At 42.4% G+C, this 27498-nt stretch overlaps 1 protein-coding gene across 1 annotated transcript in view; it reads right to left on the bottom strand.

The window, feature by feature from the left end:
• LOC110530943 (dihydropyrimidine dehydrogenase [NADP(+)]) overlaps positions 1-27498 on the bottom strand; it is a 131749-nt gene that overhangs the window by 22214 nt on the left and 82037 nt on the right. Inside the window, exons 14-16 of the mRNA XM_036985742.2 lie at positions 17712-17876; positions 15416-15484; positions 2702-2785 (exon numbers count right to left, since the gene is read on the bottom strand). Coding sequence (XP_036841637.2) covers positions 2702-2785; positions 15416-15484; positions 17712-17876 — 318 coding nt within the window. The remainder of the gene's footprint in view (positions 1-2701; positions 2786-15415; positions 15485-17711; positions 17877-27498) is intronic.

Below are 27498 nucleotides of genomic sequence, written 5' to 3'. Positions count from 1 at the left end.
CCCCTCTCCCCGTGAGGATCACTAATTTGTTTTCTAAAATTAAAACTGACCTGGGGGCTGTGGTTAATGGCCACGGACATAACACATTAAAGTAGCACACGTCTCCAAAACCCACAAAGCTAACTAATTTCAGTTATCTATATTTTCTCTATTCTTATCGATCTACATTTGAAGTCGGAAGTTTACATACACCTTAGCCAAATACATTTCAACTCAGTATTTCACAATTCCTGATATTTAATCCTAGTAAAAATGTACTGTCTTAGGTCAGTTAGGATCACCACTTTATTTTAAGAATGTGAAATGTCAGAATAATCGTAGAGAGACTGATTTATTTCAGCTTTCATTTCTTTCATCACATTCCCAGTGGGTCAGAAGTTTACAAACACTCAATTAGTATTTGTTAGCATTGCCTTTAAATTGTTTAACTTGGGTCAAACGTTTTGGGTAGCCTTCCACAAGCTTCCCACAATAAGTTGGATGAATTTTTGCCCATTCCTCCTGACAGAGCTGATGTAACTGAGTCAGGTTTGTAGGCCTCCTTGCTCGCACATGCTTTTTCAGTTCTGCCCACAAATTTTCTATGGCATTGAGGTCGGGGCTTTGTGATTGCCACTCCAATACCTTTGTTGTCCTTAAGCCATTTTGCCACAACTTTGGAAGTATGCTTGGGGTCATTGTCCATTTGGAAGAACCATTTGCGACCAAGCTTTAACTTTAACTGATGTCTTGAGATGTTGCTTCAATATATCCACATAATTTGTTTTTCTCATGATGCCATCTATTTTGTGAAGTGCACCAGTCCTTCCTTCAGCAAAGCACACCCACAACATGATGCTGCTACCTCCGTGCTTCATGGTTGGGATGGTGTTCTTCGGCTTGCAAGCCTCCCCCTTTTTCCTCCAAACATAACGATGGTCATTATGGCCAAACAGGTCTATTTTTGTTATGTTTTTTTTTTGTTTTGTTATTAGTCCAAAGGACATTTCTCCAAAAAGTACAGTCTTTGTCCCCATGTGAATTTGCAAACCGTAGTCTGGCTTTTTGGAGCACTGGTTTTGGAGCAGAGGCTTCTTCCTTGCGGAGCAGCCTTTCAGGTTATGTCAATATAGGACTTGTTTTTACTGTGGATATAGATACTTTTGTACCTGTTTCCTCCAGCATCTTCACAAGGTCCTTTGCTGTTGTTCTGGGATTGATTTGCACTTTTCGCACCAAAGTATGTTCATCTCTAGGAGACAGAATGTGTCTCCTTCCTGAGTGGTATGACGGCTGCATGGTCCCATGGTGTTTATACTTGCGTATTATTGTTTGTACAGATGAACGTGGTACCTTCAGGCGTTTGGAAATTGCGCCCAAGGATGAACCAGACTTGTGGAGGTCTACAATTTTTTTTCTGAGGTCTTGGCTGATTTCTTTTGATTTTCCCATGATGTCAAGCAAAGAGGCACTGAGTTTGAAGGTAGGCCTTGAATTGTGATACAGTGGATTATAAGTGAAATAATCTGCCTGTAAACAATTGTTGGAAAAATGACTGGTGTCATCCATAAAGTAGATGTCCTAACCGACTCGCCAAAATACAGTTTGTTAACAAGAAAGTTGTGGAGTGGTTGAAAAATAAGTGTTAATGACTCCAACCTAAAAGTATGTAAACTTCCGACTTCAACTGTATGTTGTAGTCTTAATAACATCCACAGGCCTAGCCAGCGTAATGATATAATTGTGGTTCTAGTCTTTGTAAGATCTTAAATTCGTGCCACCTCCAGCAGTGAGCTCTGTTTTCAGATGGTAGCTTTTTAATAGGTCATTCCCTGTGGTTAGTTTCTGTAGCATAGCTTTTGTGCTGGGAGGTCAAAGCTTATTGTTAGCATTCCTGGAAGATGTACCAGCAAAGCAGCCGTAATCCCATGCTTATGTGTCATTAAATAATTTCCCTTGCATTGTCTTAGAATCTGAAAAAGATGTCATCCTGTGTGTGTGTGTGTCTCCCTCTCTCTCTGCGCCTATATGTGTGTGGCCACTGTCGGTGTGATTAAATGCTATTTCCTTGCTTTAGTTCACGCAGAGGTTACCTGCCAGGAGGCAGAGGCCTGTGATTAGCCTTGTGTCCTTACAGAGGGGGGATCCACACACAGTGCGGTGCCCCCTGCAGTGCTCATCATAATTTATGAGCACTGCAGGGGGCACAATGGTTCTGTCTCGTGTTTAAAGGGAAACAGGCCCAAGTCCCCTGGCGATCGTAAACTGCCAGGGTAAGAAGGCGGCAGATGGAGGAAATCAAGTCAAATCGCAGCATTGCTGTTAGAAAAGCCACCAAGTGCTACATTTGTGGTAGTGATTGGATTTTTTTTGGTTAAGGCCCATTTTGGGGATTTTGACACATTTGTTTAAATCATTTTAATCTGTAACTTTTAAGGGTCTATTACAAGATGAGTGTATGTATTCATCAGAGTGTTTCTCTGAATCTAAAGTGGAATTCTGTAAGAAATATTTTTGGGGTGTAACAAAATTGTATTTTCAAAGCAATTGGCTATGTGTATTGAGTGCATATGAAAGAATGGCGAACGATCGACCCAGGACAGAAAGAGTTGGATGTGGTTCAGCCGTGTTCCACGATGAATTTAAAGGTCTAAGTAATGAAATGGGTTTGCCAGAGTGTGTGACACTGGTGGAGTGTGTGTGTCAGTGTGATGGTAGATACCTGTCCACAGGCCAGTCCCATGCCCCTTTCTCCCATTCCATGGGGACAGGAAAGGTTGAGCTCCAGTGCATCCGCCCCGGAGTCCTAGACAGAAAAACACACACACAACCATCAGCTGCGTCTGCATCGATGTCAATGGGACATTCAGTGACAATTCGACTTAAGAGTGGAGATTAGGGTTCTCCCTGATGTGATTTCTCTGTGATAAAAGGAAACAAGGGAACATCCCAGCTCGGTTCCCAAGAGTTGTTTTGAGTACATTTTACTGTGACATGTTAAAATCTTCGCATAGCATAAATGATGACTACCGAACATAACAGTTCTCAAGTACCTGTCATGCCATCTGCAAAGAGACAAGTAAAGAAACGACACGACACATCTACATTAGTACCAATGGCGACAGAAATAAAAAACACTGCATGCATGAGCACGGGGATACCGCAGAAAAACACATTTCAAAGACAGACTCAACTGAGATGCGAACCGAGCATTGCAAAGGGAAAACGAGAGCCTAACACCTTTTTTTAAAAAAACCACTCTTAAAATAGCTGTGGAAACTTGTTGTTGACACGTCAAAGAAGCTATAAAATAATGGTGCTGGTGGATGGGATGGGAGAGGAAAAATGGGTAGCGGTGGTTCATGGGAGGAAGGAGAGTAAGAAATAAGGCATTCAACAGGCAATTACACTGTGGAGAAGCGTTCTGACAATGAATCAAAATGGCGGAAGCATCGGTACGATTTCCAGAGACCCTTTATTTCTCAGTCCCATCCAGCATGCTTGCAGAATGTCAGGCCAGCACAATCTATGGCCTTCCTCACAACTGACAGCCATTAGAGAGCAAGAATGAATAATAAGGGTTTTAGCCGTTCTAAAGGAGAAGGGAGAGAGAGTGGTTGGATAGCTGGGTATAGCTATTTATCATAGTCAGCTTTCAGGAGAGGTGGGGGGGGGGGCATGTTGGTCGTATGGACCTCAAACTAAACTCCATGGTTAATTAAGCTAAATGGATGGGAGAGGGGAATGTAATTGAGCCAAAAAGCAGAGGAGAGAGGACAGTTTTCCTAAAATGGGCTGGCGGATTTCCTAAAAGCGTGCTTTCATCTTTCTCTGTGGGGGAGGGCCTATTTTTGAAAACGGAGGGCAATGAGTAACAAAGTCTGTATACCTGTGGGTCATCGTTCAGGCAAACATAAAACATTGACTGTTCTTATGGACTTGCTCATGCCAAAAAGAATTGTGTGAAAGACAGCATTGCTGCATCATTTGATCGCCTGCCACCCCTAACATTTCCACATACACTAAGTCATTAATGTTGACTAGTTAGTACACCCTGTGGCCGTGAGCTCACCTGATTGCGCCAGTCAACGTAAATGTTATCAGACAGCCTTGGATAGTGCTAAACACTAGACATCAACATTCTAATAACCAAGACAATAGAAGGAAGGGAAGCGCTGCTAGGGTGCACAACAGTATGGCTTGGGAGATAGAAGGTGCTCTTTGGTAAAAGGGGTTAATTGGTCATCAAAAAACAAAGAGAACCAAGGCACTCCTCGTATCCTTAAAATGCTTTTATTTGTATGGCATGTCGAATGGAAATCGAGATTTTAGAACTCGTCTTCGTCAGGGAGTACAACGACTGCCTTGGTCCTACTCACATGTGACCTTGGCGTACAAAGACAGTTACCACTGAATTAACAAACGTTTCCCCATTGGCACAAGTGAGCCCTACTGTCTGGTGTCACACAGTACATCTACGTTGAGTTCTCTGAAAGGCTCCGATTCACTGCTCTTCATCTTTACGCATTAAGTTTAAGCTGTCCAGAATGATGGACGCTGTGTGTGTGTGTGTGTGTCTGTTTATGTTTGTCTGTGAGAGCAGGTGTATCTCATTTTGCCTGTGAACATCTCAGGGCTCTGCAGATACGCTCCACTTCAGAGCCAGAGGCCTCAACACGCACGCCCGCATGCCCACACGCACGCACACACACACACACACACACACACACACACACACACACACACACACACACACAGCTCATTTATTAGGGCTGACGTTAACTTCGACAGAGTTTAAGTACCCCAGCTTGATCAAAGCTAAACTAGCCCTCACTATCGAAAATGTTATCACATCAAGGCTGCTTTGATAGACAATTAATCTGGGAAAATAAAAAGCATTTTTGAATGAATTCAAGGCTGACATTAATAAAGGCCTCTTCAGTTGGAGAGACTCAAAGCTGAAAGACAGTTTGATTAAGTCTTGTTGGAGAATATCTGTTTGAGGCCTGCTGGCAACAGTACAGCCCCTTACCAGCCCATAAGCTCTAGTGGTTAGCAACAGCCTCACCAGGAGTAAGAGTCTGGCCATGATAGGCATAACTCACCTCTGTAGGATGTCAAGTGCTTTATAGCTAGCTAACAGTCCCATGTTGGAGGGAATCCATCCGTTACAGTTTTTCTCAATCACATACAAGCAATTGTTGGATCTGTGTTGAGACGTACAACGGAACGGCGATGATCAAATGCTCAAATACATTTTCAGAACTTCTGATCTTGCCTTAGTACCTGACTTGCACATCTCACATTTAGCAAAACTTGAAATACAAATGTTCTCGGTGAACACAAAATTCATTGTTAAGTGTTTGGTTCACAGAATATAAACACGTTGTTTTCACCAGAAGAGAAACGTGTGAAATTATGTTCTCTGTTTCCAGTGCAGTAGTATCAGTAAATGCTACTGCACAAAATTCTAAATCACCCCGTCAGTATCACACTATGTACAATATATGGAAAGATCTAGGCATTGGGGACTGTCTAATTGTTTGCATTTTTTATAATATTGGGGGCACGCAGAGATTGAAGTTGGGTTACTCCTAAGTCATCAGGTTCAACACTGTGACCTTCTAAGCTTTACTTAGGTGTGGATTAAGGCCTGTACAGTGCCTTCGGAAAGTATTCAGATCCCTTGACTTTTTCCACATATTGTTACGTTACAGCCTTATTCTAAAATGTATTAAATGAAACAATTCCTCATCAATCTACACACAATACAGCCTAATCGAAAAAGCGAAAACAGGTTTTTAGAAATGTTTGCAAAAACAGAAATACATTATTTACATAAGTATTCCGACCCTCTGCCGTGAGACTCAAAATTGAGCTCAGGTGCATCCTGTTTCCATTGATCATCCTTGAGATGTTTCTACAACTTGATTGGAGTCCACCTGTGGTAAATTCAATTAATTGGATATTATTTGGAAAGGCACACACCTGTCTATATAAGGTCCCACAGTTGACAGTGCATGTCAGAGCAAAAACCAAGCCATGACCAAGGAATTATCCATAGAGCTCCGAGACAGGATTGTGTCGAGGCACAGATTTGCAGAAGGGTACCAAAAAATGTCTGCAGCGTTGAAGGTCCCCAAAAACACAGTGGCCATCCATCATTCTTAAATGGAAGAAGTTAGAAACCACCAAGACTCTTCCTAGAGCTAGCCGTCCGTCCAAACTGAGCAATCGGGGGAGAAGGGCCTTGGTCAGGGAGGTGACAAAGAACCCGTTGGTCACTCTGACAGAGCTCCAGGGTTCTTCTGTGAATATGGGAGAACCTTACAGAAGGACTACCATCTCTGCAGCACTCCACTAATCAGGCTTTTATGGTAGAGTGACCAGACGAAAGCCACTCCTGAGTAAAAGGCAAATGACAGCCCGCTTGGAGTTTGCCAAAAGGCACGTAAAGACTATCAGACCGTGAGAAACAAGATTCTCTGGTCTGATGAATCCAAGAATTGAACTCTTTGGCCTGAATGCTAAGCGTCACGTCTGGAGAAAACCTGGAACCATCCCTACGGTTGTAATGGGTGTAGCTGGTGCAGAGGAGTTTGGCACAGGACAGCAGAGATGCGTAACACAAGTAACTTTACTCAAATATTCCAATAACATGTCGTAATACCGAGCCCACAATAACGGACCGAACATACATAAAACAATCACGCCCAAAAACCATGGGGAAAACAGAGGGTTACATAATAAACATGTAATTGGGGAATTGAGACAAGGTGTGTAAAACAAAGACAAAACAAATGGAAAATGAAGAGTGGATCGGCGATGGCTAGAAGGCCGGTGACGCCAACCACCAAACGCCGCCCGAACAAGGAGAGGCATACTAACTTTCTGTTTGGTCTGCTTGGACTGAAGAGATAAGTATGGTACATCTACATCTGTATTGCTTGCTGTTTCTGTATAAGCACTTTGTGACAACTGCTGATGTAAAAAGAGCTTAAAAATACATTTTGATTGATTGATTGAGTGATTGGTTGTGTTAATCTTGTTAAGACAACCAATCTTGGTCTTTCGATTAATGTACTTGCAATTTTTATTATATTATATGGTTTTGATTAATGTATTTATATTGAGAGAAATCAACAACATTTTGAAAACGCATTTACTGTTTTGCAAAAGGCCACAGAGTTCTATGTCTTGTGAACTCTGTTTGAAAATTGTCAACATTGTTCCAAAAAATGCTTTAATGAGATTGAGAAAAACTGTAAATGTGTGTCAAGTGTGCTACCTCTCCGGCCTCTAGGTCACTAGGCTGCTCGTTATGGCGCACACCTGTCACCATCGTTATGCGCACCTGCATGTCATTAGACTCACCTGGACTCCATCACTTCCCTGATTATCTTCCTTATATATGTCACTCCCTTTGTTTTCTTCCCCAGCCGTAATTGTTTCTGTTTCAGTTTCATGTCTGTTCGTTGTTCGTGTTTCTTGTTTTGTATTATGTTTTCATTTATTTATGAAATGATTCACTCACAGAACTTGCTTCCCGACTCCCAGTGCACACATTACAATGTGACTCGTGTCGTTTTAGGAAACTAGGCGTATGTTGCAAGTCATCACTTCACAGGAGAAGCACTTGAACATAACGTTAAAAAAAAAATCTAAAAGCGTTTTTCGTCAGAAATACATTCTGGAACATGTGAACTATCATGTGCCTTAACAAGAAACTTGTATGCCATCTGTAAATACAAATACAATTGTTAAATTGCGAGCCTAGTTGGTTTAGTCATGGAAAAAGTCAGGAACCTTCCCGCTAGCCATGATTGGCAGAGATAATGGATGGGCTGGACATGCCAAGAGATGAGGTCAGATTGGTCAGCCATGTAGTACGCTTTTGTTTATAACATGAGCTGGTCAGTATGTGTAGGTAATCCTTTCTAATGCAGCGTTTAAAAAAAGATATATCACATAGTAGAACTGCATAAGTGTTGCTCTAAACTTTCTGAAGGACCAAGTTTTATAATCAGTGGAATGCCCGGTGGAAATAGAGTGTGATAGCTAAGGAGATGGAGAAAATTCTGGCGTTTGATTGCAAATATGCAGAGGGATTCGGAAAGAGAACACAGAAGGCTGTTGTATGAAACCTGTCTCCAGATTATATCTTCAAACTAAGGACTACCATGGTATCCGTGACAGAGAGGAAGAAGTGTCCAGCCATGGAAGATAGTCTAGCTAGCTACATTTTCAGATATTATACATTTCTAATTTTGTCAGAAATTTGTTTTCATTTTAAGTTATTAAAGCATACTGTTAGCTGGCTGGCTCGCTAGCTAATGTTATGTGTATGAACTGTGTATTAATATTATTCGTATCTCAGAGCCATTTGCATTACTAGTCAGCCTAATATTAGCTTGCTAACATTGGTAAGCTACCTGCAGATTCATGCAGGGTAGTAATGTTATGAGTTGGGATTATGGTTAATTATTTAGCTAGCTATCTAGCTAGCTAACATTTTTATTTTTTATTTTTCCAGGTAAATTGACTTAAAAACACGTTCTCATTTACAGCAACGACCTGGGGAATAGTTACAGTGGAGAAGTCGGTGATGAACGAGCCAATTGTAAACTGGGGATTGAACCTGGATTGAACCTGGTTGGTTAGCTACCTGCAGCTTCATGCAATGTAGTAACGTTATGAGTTGGGATTATGGTTCATTCTTTAGCTAGCTAGCTAGCTAGCTACATGTTTAAACAAAAGACTCCACTATGCAAGTAACCAGTTCACTACACCTTCTGTATCCTGTGCATGTGACAAATAAACTTTGATTTTATTTGATGTAGTATATGTTTACCAGAGACAGTAATGTGAAGAACATGACCTGCACCAAAGTCAAATTAGGATATAACATTAGGCCAGAGAGTATCCAAGTTAAAAAAATTATCCGGAAGAATGTCCTGCTTTTGTTTCGTCACACTCACAACCATAAATTATTTTCTGTAATTGGCTCGTCATTAACTTGTAAATAATGATCTTTTGTGAGTTTATTTTCCTGTTATAATGAAGGCAAATGAGCGAAAGTGAAGATGTTGTCAGCTATATGATATGGTCATTATTTGAACTGACAAGCCAGCTAACTTAACATTAGCTAGTTAACTAACAAGCTAGAAACGAACCCAAAGATAGTTTAGAAGGTTGCTTTTATTTGCATGGTTTGCTAGGTTGACATATACAGTACTCCATTCATTCTTAGAGTTTATTGGTGTTAAAATACACTAGTTATGCTATTTTGGACCACCAGGCTGCTGATGTCATGTATTTATACTTTTTCATAAGGACAACGATAAGTTTGATGTCAGACGACAATAGAATGTTCATGATGTCATTGCGACAACTGTCAATAGACATATTATAAACCAGCCTTTAGTCTTGAAATCGTTGGTTGTTCGGTACATGCCTCATGTGAATCCGGAGCAAAGGCTAAACGGGTGTAGATAAAAAGTGAAGTTACAAGTTTATTAACTTTCAAAGCAGAATTACTTTCCCATTGTTCCTCAACTGTAGTGTATGATATACCATTTTCCATTTTCTAGCTGTCTGTACTTTTATCCAAAAAACAACATTTCAAATTTTGCTACTTAATTAAGACCGAATCGAGCCACAAACACCATTCCCTAGCAATGAAATACTGTGCCACTACTACTACCATTATCAATCACCACAGTGGATTTAGCATGCCTGATGCAAACACAACAGTGTTGGTTTCACATCAATAACCACGAGTTCAATAGGGCTATGTGAGGTGACAGAGCAAAGCTGAGAAGGAACGATAGAATAAAAGATAGATTTCAGAGGCAAACATCCACATCGGAGGAGAAAATTAATAAAAAAAAAATTTATTTTATGATTTCTTTCTTTCTCTTTCTTACACTCCCTTACTCTTTCTCTCTCTCTCTCTCTCTCCTTTCTCTCTCACTCTTCCCCTCACTTTCTCCCTTACTCTCTTCCTCCCCTTCTCTCCCTCATCTTTCTCCATCTCCCTCCCTCCCTCACTCACTCACTCAAATTCTCCCTCCCCTCTCCCTAAAATTATGTATTTTTTTTACATTGGATAAAAATGAACTCTGAAACATTGTTCCAAAAAATGCTTGTATGTGATTGAGATAAACTGTAAATACCATTCCCTAGCAATGAAATACTATGCCACTACTACTACTATTATCAATGATCACAATGTTTTTAGCCTTCCTGATGCAAACACAACAGTGTTGGTTTCACATCAATAACCATGAGTTCAATAGGGCTATGTGAGGTGACAGAGCAAAGGAACGACAGAAGAAATGAAAAAACATTTTATGATTTATTCCCTCTCTCCATTACTCTCTCTCTCTCTTTCCATTACTCTATCTCTCTCTCTTTATCTCTCTCTCTCTCTCTCTCCATTACTCTCTCTCTCTCTCCCTCCATTACTCTCTCTCTCTCTCTTTATCTCTCTCTCTCTCCATTACTCTCTCTCTCTCTCTCTCCATTACTCTCTCTCTCTCTCCATTACTCTCTCTCTCTCCATTACTCTCTCTCTCTCTATCTCTCCATTACTCTCTCTCTCTCTCTTTATCTCTCTCTCTCTCCATTACTCTCTCTCTCTCCATTACTCTCTCTCTCTCCATTACTCTCTCCCTCTCTCCATTACTCTCTCTCTCTCATCTCTCTTTCTCTTCCTCTCTCCATTACTCTCCCTCTCTCTCTTTATCTCTCTTTCTCTCCCTCTCTCCATTACTCTCTCTCTCTCTTTATCTCTCTTTCTCTCCCTCTCTCCATTACTCTCTCTCTCTCTTTATCTCTCTTTCTCTCCCTCTCTCCATTACTCTCTCTCTCTCTCTTTATCTCTCTTTCTCTCCCTCTCTCCATGACTCTTTCTCTCTCTCCATAACTCTCTCTCTCTCCATTACTCTCTCTCTCTCCATTACTCTCTCTCCCTCTTTATCTCTCTTTCTCTCTCTCTCTCCATTACTCTCTCTCTCTCATTACTCTCTCTCTCTCTATTACTCTCTCTCTCTCTCCATTACTCTCTATCTCTCTCCATTACTCTCTCTCTCTCTCTCTTTATCTCTCTTTCTCTCTCTCTCTCTCCATTACTCTCTCTCTCTCTCCATTACTCTCTCTCTCTCTTTATCTCTCTTTCTCTCTCTCTCTCCATTACTCTCTCTCTCTTTATCTCTCTTTCTCTCTCTCCATTACTCTCTCTCTCTCTCCATTACTCTCTCTCTCTCCATTACTCTCTCTCTCTCTCCATTACTCTCTCTCTCTCTCCATTAATCTCTCTCTCTCTCCATTACTCTCTCTCTCTCTCTCTCCATTACTCTCTCTCTCTCTCTCTCTCTCTCTCTCTCTCTCTCTCTCTCCATTACGCTCTCTCTCTCCATTACTCTCTCTCTCTCTCTCTCTCTCCATTACTCTCTCTCTCTCTCTCTCTCTCCATTACTCTCTCTCTCTCCATTACTCTCTCTCTCTCCATTACTCTCTCTCTCTCTCTCTCCATTACTCTCTCTCTCTCCATTACGCTCTCTCTCTCCATTACTCTCTCTCTCTCTCTCTCTCTCTCCATTACTCTCTCTCTCTCTCCATTACTCTCTCTCTCTCCATTACTCTCTCTCTCTCCATTACTCTCTCTCTTTATCTCTGTTTCTCTCTCTCTCTCCGTTACTATCGACCTCTCTTCCTTACTCTCTCTAAGAATAATAAGAATAAAAAATAAAAGTAATTAAAGAGCAGCAGTAAAATAACAATAGCGAGACTATATACAGGGGGGTACTGGTACAGAGTCAATGTGCGGGGGCACCGGTCAGTTGAGGTAATATGTACATGTAGGTAGAGTTATTAAAGTGACAATGCATAGATGGGGGGGCGATGCAAATAGTCTGGGTAGCCATTTAATTAGATGTTCAGGAATCTTATGGCTTGGAGGCAGAAGCTGTTTAGAAGCCTCTTGGACCTAGACTTGGCGCTCCGGTACAGCTTGCTGTGTGGTAGCAGAGAGAATAGCGTAAGACTAGGGTGGCTGGAGTCTTTGACAATTTTTAGGGCCATCCTCTGACACCGCCTGGTATAGAGATCCTGGATGGCAAGAAGCTTGGCCCCAAGCTTGGTGATGTACTGGGCCGTTCACACTACCTTTTGTAGTGCCTTGAGGTCGGAGACCGAGCAGTTGCCATACATGGCAGTGATGTAACCAGTCAGGATGCTCTCAATGTGCAGCTGTATAACCTTTTGAGGATCTGAGGACCAATGCCAAATATTTTCACTCTCCTGAGGGGAATATGTTTTGTCGTGCCCTCTTCACAACTTTATTGGTGTGCTTGGACCATGCTAGTTTGTTGATGATGTGGACACCAAGGAACTTGAAGCTCTCAACCTGCTCCACTGCAGCCCGGTCGATGAGAATGGGGGCGTGCTCGGTCCTCTTTTTCCTGTAGTCCACAATCATCTCCTTTGTCTTGATCACCTTGAATGAGAGGTTTTTGTCCTGGCACCACACGGCCAGGTCTCTGACCTCCTCCCTATAGGCTGTCTCGTCATTGTCAGTGGTCAGGCCTACCACTGTTGTGTTATCGGCAAACTTAAGGATGGTGTTGGAGTCATGCCTGGCCGTGCAGTCCTGAGTGAACAGGGAGTACGGGAGGGGACTGAGCATGCAACCCTGAGGTGCCCCTGTGTTGAGGATCAGTGTGGCAGATGTGCTGTTACCTACCTTTATCACCTGGGGGCGGCCCTTCAGGAAGTCCAGGATCCAGTTGCAGAGAGAGGTGTTTAGTCCCAGGGTCCTTAGCTTATTGATGAGCTTTGAGGGCACTACAGTGTTGAACGCTGAGAGGTAGTCAATTAATAGCATTCTTAGATAGGTGTTCCTTTTGCCCAAGTGGAAAAGGGCAGTGTGGAGTGCAATAGTATCATCTGTGGATATGTTGGTGCGGTATGCAAATTGGAGTGGGTCTAGGGTTTCTGGGATAATGGTGTTGATGTGAGCCATGATCAGTCTTTCAAAGCACTTCATGGCTACATACATGAGTGCTACTGGTCAGTAGAGCTTTAGGAAGGTTACTTTAGTGGTCTTGGGCACAGGCACTATGGTGGTCTGCTTGAAACATGCTGGTATTACAGACTCGGACAGGGAGAGGTTGAAAATGTCAGTGAAGACACTTGCCAGAAGGTCAGCGCATGCTCGCAGTACACGTCTGACTCTGCGGCCTTGTGAATCTTGACCTGTTTAAAGGTCTTACTCACATCAGCTGCAGAGAGTGTGATCACACAGTCTTCCGGAACAGCTGGTGCTCTCATGCATGTTTCAGTGTTATTTGCCTCGAAGCGAGCATAGAAGTAGTTTAGCTAATCTGGTAGGCTCGTGTCACTGGGCAGCAAAACAGTCCTGTAGCTTAGCATCTGCTTCATCTGACCACTTTTTATGGATCTAGTCACTGGTGCTTCCTGCTTAAATTTTTGCTTGTAAGCAGGAATCAGGAGGATAGAATTATGGTCAGATTTGTCAAATGGAGGGCGAGGAAGAGCTTTGTATGCATCTCTATGTGTGGAGTAAAGGTGTTTCAGAGTTTTTTCCCTCTGGTTGCACATTTAACATGCTGATAGAAATTTGGTAAACCAGATTTAAGTTTCCCTGCATTAAAGTCCCCGGCTACTAGGAGCGCCGCCTCTGGGTGAGCGTTTTCTTGTTTGTTTACAGAGGAATACAGCTCATTCAATGCTGTCTTAGTGCCAGCCTCAGTCTGTGGTGGTATGTACACAGCTACGAAAAATACAGATGTAAACTCTCTAGGTAGATAGTGTGGTCTACAGCTTATCATGAGATACTCTACCTCAGGTGAGCAATAGCTTGAGTCTTCCTTACATATCATGCACCAGCTGCCCCTTGTCTTACCAGACGCCGCTGTTCTTTTCTTCCTGTACAGCATATAACCAGCCAGCTGTATGTTGATAGTGTCGTCGTTCGGCCACGACTCCTTGAAACATAAGATATTACAGTTTTGAATGTCCCGTTGGTAGTTTAATCTTCCGCATAGGTCATCGATTTTATTTTCCAAAGATTGCACGTTTGCTAGCAGAATGGAAGGAAGTGGGGGTTTATTCAATTGCTTACGAATTCTCAGAAGGCAGCCTGCCCCCTGGCCCCTTTTACATCGCCTCCTCTTCACGCAAATCACAGAGATCTGGGCCTGTTCCCGAGAAAGCAGTATATAATTTGCGTCGGGCTAGTCAGACTCGTTAAAGGAAGAAAAAAGGATTCAGCCTGCCCGTGGTGAGTAATCTCAGTCCTGATTTCCAGAAGTCATTTTCGGTCATTAGAGACAGTAGCGGCAACATTATGTACAAAATGTCCTTTTAAAGTCTATATAAACTAGAGACCTGCAGTGTTTGTCTCTATACCCTGGTGAAGACAGCTTGGCTGTCAAAACTTTGGTATTCAGTTATTGCATCTGAGCTCCTAGATTGTGAGGCTCTCCTTTTCTTTTTCAAGGTTTCACATCAATAACCATTAGTTCAATAAGGGTTATCTCTCTCTCTCTCACATACTCTCTCACTTCTCTCTCTCTCTATGATTTAGTCCCTCTCCCTCACTCTCTCCCTCGTTCTCTCCCCCTCTCAATGTCTCTCCCCCATCTCTCGCTTGTTCTCTTTCTCTCTCTCCCCCTCTCTCCCTCTCTTTATCTCTCTCTCTCTCTCCCCCTCTTGTGAACTCTGTTTGGAAGATCGACAACATTGTTCCAAAATTTTTTTGTATGAGATTGAGAAAAACTGTAAATACCATTCCCTAGCTATGAAATACTATGCCACTACTACTACCATTATCAATCATCACAGTGGTTTTAGCATGCCTGATGCAAACACAACAGTGTTGGTTTCACATCAATAACCATGAGTTCAATAGGCCTATGTGAAGTGACAGAGCGAAGCTGAGAAGGAACGATAGGAGAAACGATAGATTTCAGAGGCAAACGTCCACATCTGAGGAGAAAAAGAACACAAAAAATAGTTTTATGATTTATTCCTCAGTTTGTGAGCACAGTGGGTTTCTGTTGCCTCTGAGACGTAAATCCGATGCTATCTAATGCAAATTTAATGTAAGAAGCTGCTTTTTCTCAAAGAGACCAATGAGGCTTTAAGCCATGAATATGGATGCCGGTCTATTTCAGAGTTATATTCTTTAAGGTATCTGTTAAAGCATTTTTTTTTTTTTACATATTGACATGCATGTTTTTAGAGAAGACAAAGGAACTCATTTAAATCCATTTGTTTTGTATAAAACAGTTGGCCCAAAAGAATGTGAATGGATCAAATTGAACACTCACTTTCTTGACTCTTTCTTGAAGTCCAGCCCTGTAAAGTCAGGTTATATTCTGAACCAACAGACAACACAAAATGGACTCACCTCTGCCATTTTAGTAAGCTCAACCCAGTCGGCTTTGTTGTAACCGCACATAATGCTCGAGATGACAATCTGAAAAAGAGAGAGAGCGAAAGAGAGCGAGAGAGAGAAAGAGAGAAATAATGAGAGAGAGATTAAGAGAGAGAAAGGGAGAGAGAGAGAGGGAGAGAGAAAGAGAGAGAGAGGGCAAGTAACAACTGTGATTTTACCTGCTGTGCCTTATCTTGTCTGAGAGCCTGAGAACACATAGTGGTTTCAAAGACTACACAAACATCTGAGAGAATAACAGAGGAACAATATAATGTGTCTTTCGCCCATCAGTCCTCCGCACTCAATCCTCAACGGTCCTCAGTCCTGTTGTGGAAACTATAATCTAACCATAAAGTAGGGGAGATATAACTCTCCCTTTCATTGCTTTGGATTTTAAAAGACACAAATAGGCTGATCTGTCCACAATGCACAGAGGGACATGCCTGCCTGTGATGTAATTGTGTGTTTGATTTTATAGATCCTGCATCTTTCCATGTCCGTATTGTTGGAGACTTGTGATAACCCTTCATCCTCTTTACCATGGGAGTTGGCTACTGAACTGCAAATATTGATTACGGGCCAGTTGAAGTGGAAATGAATAGCAAACAATGCTACGTTTCTCCCCCTGATCCACTCTCAAGTGGCACATGCTACGTACAGTGTCCAGACTATTGTTGGTGAAAACGTCTTTAGTATCTACACACATTGTTTGAAGACAGAAGGAAAGGGACAAGACAGACAAACGTACATGCAGACGTGCCGACAGACAGACTGACAGGCGGTGTGCATGGCAGTAGAACCGTTCTAGCTGGACCTCATCCCGAGGAGGCGGTTTACGGGGCAGAGTGAATTGCAGCGATAGTGGGGCATGTGTCTGTCTGTTTGTCCGTCCATCCGCCGGCTTGCCTGTCTGTCCGTCTGCCTGTCTGTCTGCGAGGAGCAGAGCCGAGCCTAGCAGGGGGATCCTCCTGTTATCTCTTTAATAATGGAGTAGTGTGAGTAAGTGAGCCCATCCACCAACACCCTCTACACTGCCTCTCCAGGGACCCCCGGCAACACGGCAACTGTCAATCACCGCTGATATGGAGATATTAGAAGAGGGGAGGGTGGGGCTGCACCTTTTCACTTTCTTCCCGCTCCCTCTTTCTCCCTTTATTCTGTCTCCCTCCTGCTCCCTCTCTCTCTCTCTCTCCCTTTCTTCCTGTCAATTTGTCCCTATGTTTCCCTGGTAGTCTCTCTTTCTCTTCCCTTTTTTACAATTCCATTCCTCAGGTGCAGCATTATTACAGGCATGCCCGCTGCCTGTAAAACCTGACACACACACACACACACACAGACCACTCCACTCCACAGTCTCAATCAGTCCCCGCAAGGGAGAGGTGTCTCAATCTCCCCTGCCCCTACAATTTCACATCATTTGGGGAGGGCTTTTGTTATTAATCACTCCCCTTATCTGAGTATTCATTTTGCCGAGCGGAATACGCCGGTGACCTTTAACCTCCGGGAGGCACGCGCTGGGATGAGTTTGGCTCTGCCTTCACCAAGGCCCCTTCAAAGCAACACAGGTGGACCGAGGATGGCAACCCACAAGGTCACGTCATGTTGAAGATGAGTGTAGAGGAAAACAGGAATAATGAATGGGAATAATGGGGGAGGGAGAATGGCCTTGACCTCCCTGAAATCAATGAAAAAAAATTAATGGATGTCTCTCAATGGGAACTACATATTTATGTTTTACTGCATTGGTAAGTAATTTGGGGAGGATGGAACAAGGGGATGGGCTCTGGCAACCAGGTAAAGGAAATAACAGGAGGATGAAGGTCGGAAGAGATCAATTGTGAAGAGGATTTCTGGACCTGAGCTTGGTGTAGAAGCACAGCAGTGTAATACAGTGTAATCACTGTAGACTAAATGGGACAGTCTGACATGGATATACAGTAAATACCCCTACAGGAAACACAAATAATCCCTGAGGAGGTGGGTATTATGTTCAATGAGACAGGCTCACTGCATTTTTCACTGTAATTCATTCTGGACTAAATAAACGTTTGAGTGACATTTATTTAGCTGAAAAAGATTGGTTGAGTCTTCAAATAGTAAACTACAGAACCGAACCAAGCTAAACTGAGCTGTACTGTGCTGGCCTGGTTACGCATCCACCAAAGTTGTTACTGGAAGAAAGCTGAAAAGACTATGTGAGAGTATTGTAGCACAAATCGGTTCCAATAGATAGTGTGAAATGGGCATTTGTGGAAAAGAGTGAACTCACATTCTTGGGAAAGTCTGTCTTCAGCTCTTTGACACCCTGGCACCAGTAGGCAGCCGTCTTCTCACTGATCAGTTCGATGTTGAGGAAGGAGCCCTGTCCGGGGCCGAACACATGACCTGACGTGGTGCCACGCACGATACGGGGAGAAACATTAGTCACCAGGTCCTGTGGGAAGAATCATAGGAATGAGAGAAATGACACTCCAAGAAACAAAATAGCTGACTGTTTTGTTAGGTCAGGCCAGTGATGGAACAAGCGAGATTGATCCATTACCATGAGATTCATGATTTTTTCCTGGCTATAACCGTTCAGTATAATTCAGGCTGTGGTGGAATTATTGTAATCAAAAGGAGAAACTTTTAGATTTCTTCAAAACAATCAACTTTATTATTTAATTACTGCACCCCTGGAGGTGATCACTGAGAACTCAACGAGCTGGTCACAGCATTTTATAGCAAAGTCCATCCTCCTTCAGTCTACATGACAAACAACAGATGTATGGAATGGGTCACAAGGTTAAGATTTGCATGAAAGATACAGCAGACATTATCTGCTGTAAAAACAGTTCTCATTGTGTAAAGACCAGGGTCTGTCCCCCAACTCCATACTGGAGCCATCACTCCCTGGTACCCCAGTACAGAAACATTAACTCATGTTCTGGAATGCGGTGTCACCCAAATACATTGTAAATCTTCTAGAGGCCCATCCTCAGTAGAACACACACAGATGAGCATTCTAACAACCCCTTATTCTGTTTCATAAATCAACCATTTGATGCAATAACAGCATTATAACATAATCTTGTAATTTCCACCATAGAGCTCAGAGTTTTTCCTTGTCAGGCCAATTGGTCAACAAAATCACCTGCTAACATGACTCAGCTGCATGAACAACATGACATTACATCTTATGAATAAGAGGGAGGTGCGTGGTCAATATTTGATAACTATAATGTCACTTAAAAAATGCTGGCTTCAATTGTGAATCTGAATGTCATGTTTGAGTCAAAGCCATTGAGAAGAGCTGTTGAATCTAAAGAAGCACCACTCATATTCATGATATACAGTTACTTATAAATTCACCACGGAGACATTGATTTTTCAAGATGTTTCATTCTGCTCTGGTTACTATTACCAATTAGTAGAAACCAATTTGCATAATCTAATAAAAAAAACGAGCCCATATCAAACAATTGCAACAATAACACACTAATAGATGTAATGATATTTGGTTTATGTAGTATCTTTAGTGACAAAAAGTAATGCAGACATAATCTGCAATAGGTTTAGAATCCTAAACTCCTAAACGAATGCTATCGTGGAAAAAATTCAAGAGAGCATCACAGCCAACAGTAGAATTCATTGTGATCACGCATTTGTTTCCCTGTGACATCTGCTGTGTTCACTGCTAATAGCTGGGCTTTATCCACAGGGCAATGTTTGAAGGATTTAGCTCAGCGCTGCACTGTGAGTTCAGTCAACTATGAAGGCAGCTCCTCGCTAGCTAACCCTGATGAAGTGCAAGACAAGTCAGGACAAATTGTTTGAAGTCGGCGAGTAGAAAGGAATACGAATGAGATTAGATAAAGCTCTGGACAGACGTGGGAGCCACGTCTTTCGATGAACAAATACAGGATGATGGGTGAAGGGTTCGGTGCGTTTGCACATACGGAATCAATCACATGAAATAGTAAAGTAATCCATAACTCCAAAACACATAGGCTAGGCTACAGTACCACACACACGCACACGCACACGCAACCACGCACACACACACACACACACACACACCACCACCACTTAATACATGCACCTGTGAAGAAAACATGGCCAGTAATCTCTGTAACAACATCAAATCAAATCAAATTGTATTTGTCACATGAGCCAAAGGGGGGGAGCGTCAATGTAAATAGTCCGGGTGGCCAGACTATTTACCACCAATCCACATGTATTATTGTCCTCAACAAGGATTTAGATGCTATAGGTTACCGGGTCCTTTGTGTCTGGTTTTCTGCTAACCATTAGGCTATCACAACAGTCCAGGTCAACTAATCAATCCCCACAACCTAGCACCTTTATGAACAGACGTGATAAAGAGTGCTCAGATATCACAGCCACGGCTCTAGCTCCTCCAACACAGAGACAACCAAAGATTGGCCGTCGGCCATGAGAAGGCACATTCCAGGTGATTACCGAACAGCGGTTAGTTACATGGTCTCTTCCCTCAAGACACTATTCTTTCTTTCTGCAGGGAGGAGAAGCGAGAGAGAGAATGATGGAGAGAGATAGAGAAAAAAAATATATATATGTTTTTCAGTTGCACACCGTGCGGCCCTGGCTATTTTTAAAGCTGACACAGAAACCATTCGACCACAATTATCTCTATTACTACATCCATCATTATCGCCGGAGGGAGGAATGTACGTGGCCAGGGGTGGTGGTGGATGCTAGTAAGTGAACAATTCTCTCTCTCTCTACCTCCCTCTCCCTTTCTCTCTACCTCTACCTCTCTCTCTACCTCTCCCTCTACCTCTCTCTTTACCTCTACCTCTCTCTCTCCCTCTCTCCCTCTTCCCCTCTCTCTACCTCTCTCTCTCTCCCTCCCTCACTCCTTTTTCTCTCTCTCTCTCCTACTCTTCATGGTGAATTTAAATCCCTCTCTTTCCCCCCTCACCCCTCTCTCTCTCTCTCTCCCTTTCCCCGCTCCCTCCCTCTCTTTTTTCTCTCTCTCTCTCTCCTACTCTTCATGGCGAGTTTAAATCCTTCCCTTTCCCCCCTCTCACCCCTCTCTCTTTCCTTTACTCACCCTCTCTCTCTCCCCCCTCTCCCTGCTCCCCGCTCCATCCCTCTCTCTATCTCTCTCTCACTCTTCATGGCGAGTTTAAATCCCTCTCTTTCTTCTCGACCTCTCTTGGCAGATGTTTTTAGTAGTCCACTTGTTGCCCTGTCCTGCCCTGTGCTGGTGGCTGACTTGCCAGCCGGGTCAAGAAGACCAAATGGAACATCACACAGCTCAATCATACCTTCAGCTATAGCTCTGGTGCCACCATGTTCTATCTGTAGGTTAATCACCATGACCCTCGATTGAATGTTAAGCCATTTTATTCTATGTGACATTAGAGGGAGGGCAGCAGGCATATCATATATTGGGAGGTGATTCTACCTACTTTGTTCTGATTTCTTTGGTCCAGACAGGGCAAGTGACCTGCGTGTTAATTTACTTAGAGTTTTTTTTTCTTTCTATTTGCCACTTTGATCTATGCATTTTTCATAAACAATCTGAATCTAATCCTCCTCCCATTTGTCATCTTAAGTGGTTTCATGACCCTGTAAGTTCCGTTTAGAGGGAGAGGCATGCATACTCACGGTCTGGGCAGAGAACAGAGTTCCTAAGGGCTGTGGCAAATTGCTTTCAATATCTCGTTTTTCTCTTTCAATCAGAGCCACTACAGTGCAGCAGCTTTCAGTGCCTGAAAAGGCATGTCTTGGGTATGACCTAAAATTGTCATCTTTTAAAATCAGTCCCTTTATCACTCTGGGAGATGCATTCATGCTCCCTGTGTTTCAAACTTTTTTGGCTCATTTTGGAAATATTCTTGAGATATTCACATATTTGGAAACTATAGGCAAAGAAATGCATCTAGGAATGCCATTTTGTGGCAAAGTGCTGAAAGTGTACAATTGAGCTTCACATATAATATGAAGCGTTTTCTTGCCAAACACGATGCAAAACTAAAAGGTAGCAACAATAACAACGAGAGTGTACTTTGAGTGAAAATGTCATTTTGTGACCTACTTCCCTAACGGTGTTATAAACAGCGACATACCATGGGCAATTTAAACTATTAATTAAAAATGGCCTCCGGCGATTGTTTTACTTTTACTGTTGAAAAGTGATATCCCATTGAAGTACCAAGTCATTTGAAAATGACTGCAAGAGAAATATATGTGCCCTTGCCAAAGGGACTAAGTGGTCATAGTTAACACATTAGACAGAATGAACGCATGCTGACTTCAGTGATAAAAAAAAAAAAAAAAATGGCGCCTGGTGCTTGAGAAGAATAAATAACATTGCTGAATTCAACCCCTCAGAAGGTAAACATCAGAACGACACTTCAAAAACGACGTCAACAAAGTTTGTGTATCACGAGATAGGTAAGTTTGTCCTGAGAATAGTAAACCAAGATTGACATGATTCTTGTTTTTTTTAATTCATGTGATGCAAATAATGAGCTTCACACAATTACCATAAACAACAAGCAACCAGGCAATAAATTAGCTTCTCGTACAAAGAAGGCTAAACTCATAAAAATAACACCCACTGGTAATAGACAAGCATTAAAAAGTTTTTTGTTACTGTAAATCTATAAAGTTTTGACATCTATAAAGTTCTTCCCACACACTGGTAAGTAGGCAGACTTTCACAAACATAGAATGACCAATTACATAAATCTCTCATCTGTAAATTTAGACCTGCTTTTCTTATAATGATTTAAGTTTCACACATAAACTATGAGACAGGGTTCAGCTGCCAGACAGTTGTTTTAATTAGCAAACAAAGCGATTTAACTCTTCAGTTTTCAGGGACATGGAAAAAGTGACCCTTACATAAAAGGCCCTATTTTGACAAGGCAAGAAAGGCGCTAGTTTCGTTTCAACAAGATCCTAATACTCAGTGCTTGTAGTGGAATCAATTGAGATGCCTAATTATGTGGTGTGTGTGCGTACGAACACATGTTCTTTTGTGTATTTAGGTAACGCTATGGAGTTACTCTGGCCTGTACCTGAATACCTGTGCTACACCAGCAGCAAAGGCCTCTGGGAGGGGGAGGAGCCACCCACACTGCATCCCCTATGAGATCACACATAACAAATTGGCACTAATTTCAGGAAGATGGCCGCCTAGTCTCTGGCCCTGTATCGATTTCCCGCCTCCTTCTGCCTTCTGGACACATGCGGCCATCAGGGACAGAGTGGGAAGATGCTCACTGCTCACGTCTGATGAAGAGCAGGCAGCAGACGGACAGTACAGATGGGAGAGGCTTAGCTATAAATAGGGATGACATCTAGAAGCCGGATGGTTGACTGAAGAACAACACTGAGATCCCACCACCAGAAACGGAAAACCTTAAGGGGTCAAGTTGAATTAAATACGAATAAGGATACGTTATACATTTAAACAACCAGGCGGAGGTTGAATGAAGAGAGGATGATCTTCGTATCTATCTTATATGCACGGATGGTAATCCTGACATAGCGTAAGGTACGTTTTCATTATTGAGTATGAGGGAGTTCTTGCTACCTGTGACTGAGAAGTATATGTTCATTCTAGAGTATGAGGGAGTTCTTGATGACTATGACTGAGAAGTATATGTTCATTATTGAGTATGAGGGAGTTCTTGCTACCTATGACTGAGAAGTATATGTTCATTCTAGAGTATGAGGGAGTTCTTGATGGGAGTTCTTGAGTTCTTGATGACTATGAGTGCAGAGCTATTTCCACATTATTGTTACCTTCTGAGGGCGGCCTTTGTGACACTTGTAGTTTGCAACAGCTAATTTGAGATACACATACAGTATTTCACATTATTGGTTAGAGCAAACAATATCTATTATTGTTTCTCAGCCCTGCCATCCTCTGCCTTTCCATATCTCTGCAGTGCATCTCACACTTACCCCTGTTTCTTCTGCCTATCAATGACAGTTTCCTATCTATACCACCTAGCTAACACCCAAAGAGACAAAACAACGGGAATGAATCCATTCACCAACCACTGCCTGCTATTCTAGGCGTACCCCTAATTAAGCATCTAGCTTAATTAGACAATTTACTGGGTAATTAGTAGGCAATTAGCTGACATCTCTCTGATCTTTGCAGTACTGACTGCTTTGACAGCTCGGGCTCTGTGATATACGCTCTGGGTCCTCGCCAGCCTATGGCCATTTTCACTTATACTGCAGCTCAGTGGGGCGGAAATGGCACCTTGGTGCTTTGCCTGATTAAATATAATGTAACTGCAGGGGATACACATCTGTTTCATGGCCTGGAACATCCTTCCCATCCCATTTCACCGGCTCCACCGGGAACAGTTTTGACCACTGTTGACAGTCTGACAACGCCATCAAGAAATGCCAATGATCATCCAGCATAATTGTGCTGTAATGACAGGGGAGATGGGGAGACGAGGAAATGTAGAACGAAGCACTAGCACTTCCAAAATGGCCTTTTAGGTACGTTAATGTTTGGAGGAAACGTCTCCATCCTTACTCATGTGATCAAGTAGGTTGATTCTTTGACCTGTCTATGCTGTGTGTGAGAGACTATACTATACTGAACAACAATTTTAATGCGTTACAGTTCATACAGTTGAAGTCGGAAGTTTACATACACCTTAGCCAAATACATTGAAACTCAGTTTTCACAATTCCTGACATTTAATCCTTGTTAAAATTCCTTGTCTTAGGTCAGTTAGGATCACCACTTTATTTTAAGAATGTAAAATGTCAGAATAATAGTAGAGAGAATTATTTATTTCAGCTTTTATTTCTTTCATCACATTCCCAGTGGGTCAGAAGTTTAAATACACTCAATTGGTATTTGGTAGCATTGCCTTTAAATTGTTTAACTTACGTCAAACGTTTTGGGTAGCCTTCCACAAGCTTCCCACAATAAGTTGGGTGAATTTTTGCCCATTCCTCCTGACAGAGCTGGTGTAACTGAGTCAGGTTTGTAGGCCTCCTTGCTCGCACATGCTTTTTCAGTTCTGCCCACAAATTTTCTATAGGATTGAGGTCAGGGCTTTGTAATGGCCACTCCAATACCTTGACTTTGGAAGTATGCTTGGGGTCATTCTTCATTTGGAAGACCCACTTGCGACCAAACTTCTGATGTCTTGAGATGTTGCTTCAATATATCCACATAATTTTTTTTCCTCATGATGCCATCTATTTTGTGAAGTGCACCAGTCTCTCCTGCAGCAAAACACCCCCACAACATGATGCTGCCACCCCCGTGATTCACGGTCGGGATGGTGTTCTTCGGCTTGCAAGCCTCCCCCTTTTTTCTCCAAACATAATGATGGTCATTATGGCCAAACAGTTCTATTTTTGTTTCATCAGACCAGAGGACATTTCTCTGAAAAGTATGATATTTGTCCCCATGTACAGCTGCAAACAGTAGTCTAGCTTTTTTTGGCGGTTTTGGAGCAGTGGCTTCTTCCTTGCTGAGCGGCCATTCAGGTTATGTCGATATAGGACTTGTTTTACTGTGGATATAGATAATTTTGTGCCTGTTTCCTCCAGCATTTTCACAAGGTCATTTGCTGTTGTTCTGGGATTGATTTGCACTTTTCGCACCAAACTGCGTTAATCTCTATGAGACAGAACGTGTCTTCTTCCTGAGTGGTATGACGGCTGTGTGGTCCCATGGTGTTTATACTTGCGTATTATTGTTTGTACAGATGAGCGTGGTATCTTCAGCCGTTTGGAAATTGCTCCCAAGGATGAACCAGACTTGTGGAGGTCTACAATTTTTTTTCTGAGGTCTTGGCTGATTTCTTTTGATTTTCCCAATGAGTCAATGAGGTTGAAGGTAGGTCTTGAAATACATCCACAGGTACACCTCCAATTGACTCAAATTATGTAAGTTAGCCTATCAGAAGCTTCTAAAGCCATGACATAATTTTCTGGAATTTTCCAAGCTGTTTAAAGGCTCAGTCAACTTAGTGTATGTAAACTTCTGTCCCATTGGAATTGTGATACATTGAATTATAAGTTACATAATCTGTCTTGTAAACAATTGTTGTACAAATGACTTGTGTCATGCACAAAGTAGATGTCCTAACCGACTTGCCAAAACTATAGTTTGTTAACAAGAAATGTGAGGGGGGGTTGAAAAACAAGTTTTAATGACTCCAACCTAAGTGTATGTAAACTTCCGACTTCAACTGTATAAGTAAATCAGTTAATTGAAATAAATTAATTAGGCCCTAAGCTATGGATTTCACATGACTGGGCAGGTGCACAGCCATGGGTGGGCCTGGGAGGGCATATGCCCACCCACTTTGGAGCCGTGCCCAGCCAATCAGAATAAGTTTTTCCCCACAAAAGCGCTTTTTTAAAGACAGAAATACTCCTAAATTTCATCAGCTGTCCCAGTGTCTGGTCTCAGATGATCCCACAGGTGAATGCCAATTGCACGCGCCCTCAAAACTTGAAACATCTGTATCATTTTGTTGCGTGACAAAACTTCACATTTTAGAGTGACCTTTTATTGTCCCCAGCTAAGGTGCACCTGTATAATGATCATGCTCTTTAATCAGCTTCTTGATATGCCACACCTGTCAGGTGGATGGATTATCTTGGCAAATGAGAAATGCTCACCAACAGGGATGTAAACAAATTTGTGCAGAAAATTTGAGAGAAATAAGCTTTTGTGCGCATGGAACCTTTCTGGGATCCTTTATTTCAGCACATGAAACATGGGACCAACACTTGTTGCATTTATATTTTTGTTCAGTATATGTGATCATGTGTGCAGTCTGCGGTCAATCCATGTTCTAAACAAACATATCCACCTTTACTATTGCAATCATTCAGTTCGGTTTGATCAATCGCAAGGGGAGAGAACCTTGGATAGGTTTGTGTGTGTCTGGTGAGTGTGGTGTTGCATGAACTCCAGTCAATGACCCGCACATGAAACAACATCAAACCTAATTCATTATCTCTCTTTTTTTTTTTAAACGTGTCGATGAAAGCCGCTCATGACTCCAGTTCAGTTTGATTAGTGAGACCTCCTGGATGGGAGCCAAGGCAGCCCTTAAGTTTGTATTATATTTATCTAACCTTTATTTAAATAGGCAAGTCAGTTAAGAACAAATTCTTGTTCAGAATGACGGCCTACCAAAAGGCAAAAAGGCCTCCTGCGGGGACTGGGGCTGGGATTAAAAATAGAATAGAGATATAGGACAAAACACACGTCACGACAAGAGAGACACCACAACGCTACATTAAGAGAGACTAAGACAACAACATAGCATGGCAGCAACACATGACAACAACATGGTAGCAGCACAAAACATGGTACAAACATTATTGGGCACAGACAACAGCACAAAGGGAAATAAGATAGAGACAACAATACACTTTGAATGAAGAGATGGAGATAAAACTGTTAATTTTGACTGTTTTTTTGCAGCTCATTCCAGTCGTTAGCTGCAGCGAACTGAAAAGAGGAGCGACCCAGGGAATGTTCGTGCTTTGGAGACCTTTAACAGAATGTGACTGGCAGAACGGGTGTTGTATGTGGAGGAGGAGGGCTGCAGTAGGTATCTCAGATAGGGGGGAGTGAGGCCTAAGAGGGTTTCATAAATAAGCATCAACCAGTGGGTCTTGCGACGGGTATACAGAGATGACCAGTTTACAGAGGAGTATAGAGTGCAGTGATGTGTCCTATATGGAGCATTGGTGGCAAATCTGATGGCCAAATAGTAAAGAACATCTGGATGCTCGCGTGCACCCTTACCTGACGATCTATAAATTACGTCTCCGTAATCTAGCATGGGTAGGATGGTCATCTGAATCAGGGTTAGTTTGGCAGCATGGGTGAAAGAGGAGCAATTACGATAGATGAAACCAAGTCCAGATTTAACCTTAGCCTGCAGGTTTGATATGTGCTGAGAGAAGGACAGTGTACCGTCTAGCCATACTCCCATGTACTTGTATGAGGTGACTACCTCAAGCTCTAAACCCTCAGAGGCAGTAATCACACTGGTGTGGAGCATTCTTCT

Source organism: Oncorhynchus mykiss, chromosome 8 (genome assembly GCF_057628025.1).
Source record: "Oncorhynchus mykiss isolate SJ-2025 chromosome 8, ASM5762802v1, whole genome shotgun sequence".
Lineage (NCBI taxonomy): Eukaryota > Metazoa > Chordata > Actinopteri > Salmoniformes > Salmonidae > Oncorhynchus > Oncorhynchus mykiss.
The sequence above is the reverse complement of the archived record's forward strand: the minus strand, read 5'-3'. Positions and strand labels throughout refer to the sequence as shown.